General features: G+C 58.5%; 3 protein-coding genes across 3 annotated transcripts in view; 1 reads left to right on the top strand and 2 right to left on the bottom strand.

Moving 5' to 3' along the window:
* The window catches only part of PTSG_04176 (uncharacterized protein), a gene marked incomplete at its 3' end in the record, with an annotated part of 2,443 nt that extends 2,332 nt beyond the window's left edge, over nt 1-111 (bottom strand). Inside the window, exon 1 of the mRNA XM_004995017.1 lies at nt 1-111. This exon is cut by the window's left edge and continues 87 nt beyond it. Coding sequence (XP_004995074.1) covers nt 1 — 1 coding nt within the window. The 5' untranslated portion in view covers nt 2-111.
* Nucleotides 112-140: 29 nt separating this feature from the next.
* PTSG_04175 (uncharacterized protein) lies at nt 141-3,828 on the top strand. Its single transcript, XM_004995016.1, has 7 exons — nt 141-1,765; nt 1,907-2,033; nt 2,211-2,296; nt 2,437-2,661; nt 2,821-2,933; nt 3,128-3,258; nt 3,488-3,828. Exons 1-7 carry the CDS (start codon nt 224-226, stop codon nt 3,598-3,600), a joined length of 2,337 nt encoding a protein of 778 aa, XP_004995073.1. The 5' UTR covers nt 141-223; the 3' UTR covers nt 3,601-3,828.
* On the bottom strand, nt 3,647-4,670 carry PTSG_04174 (uncharacterized protein). Its single transcript, XM_004995015.1, has 2 exons — nt 4,467-4,670; nt 3,647-4,178 (listed from the first exon to the last, which is right to left on the bottom strand). Exons 1-2 carry the CDS (start codon nt 4,653-4,655, stop codon nt 3,858-3,860), a joined length of 510 nt encoding a protein of 169 aa, XP_004995072.1. The 5' UTR covers nt 4,656-4,670; the 3' UTR covers nt 3,647-3,857.
* Nucleotides 4,671-5,000: the final 330 nt, after the last annotated feature.

The raw sequence follows: 5,000 nt of genomic DNA, 5'->3' as shown, positions 1-5,000 counted from the left end.
TGATTATGACTTGTCGTGCGCGGGTTGGTTGGTGGGAAGGGGTTTGCTGTCTGCTTGCTTGTCAGCTTGCTTCTTGCTTGTTGCCTTGTCTTCTTCTTGGATTCTGAAGAGTGATGGGAGATGTGCACAATTTTCCGCAACTGCCAGCGAGTAAACGAGTGAACGGAGCGCGCCATCATCCACAACAACACCCGTGCACAAACGCAAGCAGCACCGAGCCAGGATGGACGTGGACGAGGAAGATGTTGTGGTGGATGAGGAAGGGGAGATGGTGGTGGATGAAGAGGCAGACCAAGAGGCAATGGCGTTTGCGAAAGAGGACGGCATGATGAGCGAGGACGAAGCAGAGAGCGAGGATCTGGGAGAAGACGCGGATGACGACGACGACCAGCGCAGCGAGGCTGGGGAACAACAGGCAGCCACTGACACGACGACGGCCACAGGGAAGGAGAAGCAGCAACGGCAAAGAAATCAAAGCCCAGAAGAGCAACAAGTGAAAGACGATTCCCAAGGCCAGCAGGAGGAGGGTGAAGCGAAGGAAGGCGATCAGCACAAGGCCAAGGTGGAAGGAGAAGAGGCAGCGGCCGAGGAGGAGGACCTCGTTGGGTCGGACGTGGTTGTGTTTCAGCCAGACACGTTCCACTTGGTGTTTGGACGGGCCAGTGATGGCCTTCCCATTGTGGAGCGGCATGCCATTGCATACCGGAACAAGCCCACAACGGCGTCTTCAGCGGACAGTCACCACGGCACTACCCAAGGCCAGCAGCCGCCCGCCGTGCGCCAGCCGCAACCGGCGGCTGCATTTGGCGGCTTCGGACAGCCCGCACCAACCGCTGCAGACACCGCGCATGGCCATGAGCAAGGCATCTTTGCCTATGAAGATCCTGCCGTGGACATGGAGCAGCGAGAGCAGGCCCTGGCCGCGGTGCAGGCGGAGATGAAAATGGTGCGGGACACGCGCGGGCGGCGCCTTCCAGGCAGCAACGCGCTTGTTGACGAGAACAGACTACGCAAAGCACAGCAAGGGCCGCGAAAGCCAACGACCATCGCCGCGCAGAACGACCGGGACTCCGTCTTTGAGGATGTGGCGCCCGTTGGTGTGAACAAGATTGTCGGCCATCAGGTCACGCACCTGAAGCGCGACAGCAACTTCACCGTCTTCCACCCGCTGCTGCCGCTGGGCGATCTTGACTGCCGTACGCGCTCGCGCACGGCTGTCGAGGACAGCATGGCTGATATCTGGCGAGAACTGCTGCAGCACCACCTGTCGTTGCGCCCTGCAGCTCTGCGCCGCATGCGCGCCGTCGTGCTGGTTCCCGACCTTGCTTCGCGCGCGTTCGTCCGCAGCGTGGTACGCGTCGTCTTGGACCTGCTTGGCTTCCAGAGCGTGCTCGTGCACCATGATTCCGTCTGCGCGACCTTTGGCGCCGGGTTACCGGGTGCGTGTGTCGTCAACTTGCACGCGCGCAACACGTCTGTGTCGTGCGTGCAGGACGGCGTGGTCATTGGTGAGACGCGGATGCAGCTGCCATATGGACTGTTTGACGTTGCCCGCACGGCCGGGTGGCTTATGGAGCGTGTCTACTTCCACGACCAGCCATCCCCCATCTCATATCGAAGCGTACATGATATGGAGAGCCTGTTGCGCTTCAATGACGACAACCTCCACTTTGTTCTTCCAGAGGCGTCGCAGAAACCGCACACGCTCACGCTGCGCTACCCGTGCGAGCACACACTCAAGTACCACATTGTCCTCGCCCAGCAGGTGCTGCGGGCGCAAGGGAGTGGTGTGTGTCTGTGTGGGTGGGTGTGTGTGCTTGTATGAGGGGAGGAGCAAAGCTCGTCAATAGCATTAACGTCCAACTCATTCTCCACCATGACTCAATCTCCATCGTTGCTCCCCCAGGTTGTGTTTGCGCCGTACGGGCTGTTCTACCCGGTGCTGCTCGGCCTCGACCCGACCGCCGCCACCGCGTATACCGTCGCGAACGGCGATGACCCCGAGGATGCAGTCGTCGACGACAACAGACCAAGTGCGGCCGTGGTCGCGGTGGTGTGTGGGGGGGAGGGTAATCTGTGTCTGTGTGTGTGTGTGTCTGTGTGTGTGTCTGTGTGTCTGTGTGTGTGTGTGTCTGTGTGTGTGTGTGTCTGTGTGTGTTTTGTGTAACCGTAGCTGACGACTTGGTTTTGCGGTTTCCCTCTTGTTGCAGATCAGTCAACAACGACAGCGAACAACACATCGTCGACACCGACAGGATCCACCACACCAGTGCCTGCAGGGACGGGATCGCCTCCGGTTCGTGCACGTCGAGGATACGCGGATGCATGCAATGCACGCTCCCTACCTGTCCGTATGTTCCCCCTCCCCAACTGTTCCACCATCACCCACCACCCACCGCTCACCATGACCCTTGATGCCATGACTGCGGCGTACAGAAGCGCGCCAAGCTGTCCCGGCGGTCAACAGCCCGCTCGCGATCAGCAGCCAACGACGTAGCATCACCATCCACCTCCACAGCAGCAACACCCCAGCAGCCGCCGCCATCGCGTATTCGCGGCCGCAACAGCAGCACCAGCGGCGGTGGTGGCAGCGGTGGTGGTGTGGTCACACCGGTTCCTGTCAAGGGAGGTGTCGCTGCTGCACCAGCGCCCGCGCACGCGGTGGGTGGATGGTGTGTGTATATGTGTATGAGTGTGTACTGTGTATGTGTGTGTGTTGTGTGTGTGTGTGTGTGACTGTGTGTGTGTGCACGATGCAGCAAGCTTTGCGAATGCTTATCCCTGTTTGTTTGCTCCCCCTGCCGTCTGCGTGTCTTCCAGACGCCCATGCTCCCGCTGGACAGGGCCGTTGTGCAGTCCATCTTGGGCGTGCCGAGCTTGGGCGTGCGCGGCAAGATGTGGCAGGCAATCATTCTAACAGGATCGGGGGCAAAGTGAGTTTTGTGTATGTATGTGAGAGTGTGTCTGTGCCTGTGCCTGTGTCTCTATGTTCGTGTGTCTGTCTGCCCGTCCGTTTCTCTGCATGTCCGTCTGTCCGCGTGTCTGTCCGTATTTGTGTCGACTGTCTCCACTGTGACAGTCCCCCTCCTCTCAATCTGCATCCAATCGCACCCCCTCTGGTTGTCAGGTACCGTAACTTTGCAAACACGCTGCAGCAGCGGCTGTTCATGGTGATGAGCGAACTGAAGCTGGCTGTGGACGACATTGTTGTGCTCGACAAGGCGAAAGACATCGACCCAGCCCACCTCACCTGGAAAGGTACCTGGTGTGGTTATTGTGGTGGCGGGTTTTGTGTGTGTGTGTGTGTGTGTCTGTGTGTGTGTGTGTGTGTGTGTGTGTGTGTGTGTGTGTGTGTGTGTGTGTGTGTGTGTGTGTGCCGTTTGATTATTTTCCAGCCTGCCCCGGCTCTTCAAACACTCACTCACTCACTCACACCTCACACGTGCACTCACTCACTCACTCACGCGCATCCCATTGCCTTGTGCAGGCGGGGCCATCCTTGCGCAGCTGCAGGCGGCAGACGAGATGTGGGTGACACAGGACGTGTGGCAGCGGCTCGGAACACGTGCACTGCGCGAGGTGTTCCCCTTTGAGTGGTGATCGTGGCGCTGCCGTTACGCACTCGCGCGCCGCTGGGTTGCTTTGCTGGGTTATCCGTGTCCACATGGAGCTTCGTTTATTTCGTGTTCGCTTGATGATAGTGATGATAGTGATGAGGGTGGTGGTGGTGGTGGTCGTCGTCGTCGTCGTCGTCGCTGTTGTTGTTGTTGTTGTTGTTGTATGGTCGTGATCGTGATATGTACACATCCATTACACGAGACACACACGCGCGCGCGCACACACCAACACATGCGCTGCTATGCGGGTGGGCGGTGGCGCTGCGGCTGCGGCTGAGGCATGCCAACCAAGCGGCCAATGGTTGAGATGAACGCCTCCAGGTATGAATGCTGCCTCGAAGGCTGCTCGCGTTGCTGTGTGCTGTGGTCGGCAGCAAGAGTCGCTTCTGCATCATCCTCTCCCGGGTCGTCACCTGCAAGCACGTCAGCGTCAGCACCGTCGTCATCATCATCATCATCATCAGCGGTGGCGTTTGGCGGGGAGGCGCAGACTTGTGCCAGGACGTCCTTGGTCTTGCACGGGTGCACTTGCCAGCATGGATGCTGTAACAGTGGGTGCTCCTGGTGACAAGACAAGGAAAGATGCGTGGGCAGGATGAGATGACGGCTTAGGACGAGGGGAACGCGGACAATAACCAGGAGCGCAGCAGACCTGGCTCGCGCACTGTGCACTGCCACCGATGCGCAACCAAATAAAGGCACACACACACACACACACACACACACACACACACACACACACACACACACACACACACACACACACACACACACACACACACACACACACACACACACACACACACACGAGGCAATAAGCCCGCACTTCAGAGATCGCGAGTCCACCACCTTGACGGTGCGCCACGTGTAGGCTGGATCGTCTCGAGCCAACGCCTGCCCTTGCTCCACAAACGCGTCCAACGTGATGCAGCCACCACTCATCGTGTTCCGTGTTTGGTGGGTGGACTGTGCTGCTTGCTTCATCTTTTGCTTCGTTGCTTCTTGTTTACTCGCCACAAGCAAGCAAACGCGCGACATGGAAGCAACGCAAAGAAAGCAAGGGAATGGGGCGAGGGGAGGGGGGGGGGGTTGGCCTACTTGAATCTGAAGAAGAGAGCAATGAAGAAGGGAAAAGCAAAGGAGCATGGCATGGTGCAGGTTATCTCGGCTGGTCGACTTCCTTCATGGCTGATCTCATATCCAAGGGCGTGGAACGTGACACGCGGCTCTGCAAGTTGGTTTGGTGATTGAGCGTGGCAGTGTGTGTGTGTGTGCGTGTGTGCGTGTGTGTGTGTGTGTGTGTGTAAGACAAGAGGGCAGGCAAGGATGTGAGTGGAAGACAAAAGGGGAGGAGACGTGTTAGAATGGCAGTGAACCAGCCCA

Source organism: Salpingoeca rosetta, assembly GCF_000188695.1.
Source record: "Salpingoeca rosetta unplaced genomic scaffold supercont1.9, whole genome shotgun sequence".
Lineage (NCBI taxonomy): Eukaryota > Choanoflagellata > Craspedida > Salpingoecidae > Salpingoeca > Salpingoeca rosetta.
Note: the sequence above shows the minus strand (reverse complement) of the source record. Positions and strands in the feature narration are given on the sequence as shown.

Excerpts from the sequence above, each read along its gene's own strand:
- PTSG_04175 (XM_004995016.1), top strand. The coding sequence starts at position 224 with ATGGACGTGGACGAGGAAGATGTTGTGGTGGATGAGGAAGGGGAGATG. Across the intron at positions 2,934-3,127 it reads CTAACAGGATCGGGGGCAAA|GTACCGTAACTTTGCAAACA; the intron begins GTGAGTTTTGTG and ends TCTGGTTGTCAG. Across the intron at positions 3,259-3,487 it reads AGCCCACCTCACCTGGAAAG|GCGGGGCCATCCTTGCGCAG; the intron begins GTACCTGGTGTG and ends TGCCTTGTGCAG.
- PTSG_04174 (XM_004995015.1), bottom strand. The coding sequence starts at position 4,655 with ATGTCGCGCGTTTGCTTGCTTGTGGCGAGTAAACAAGAAGCAACGAAG. Across the intron at positions 4,179-4,466 it reads ACACGTGGCGCACCGTCAAG|GAGCACCCACTGTTACAGCA; the intron begins GTGGTGGACTCG and ends TCTTGTCACCAG.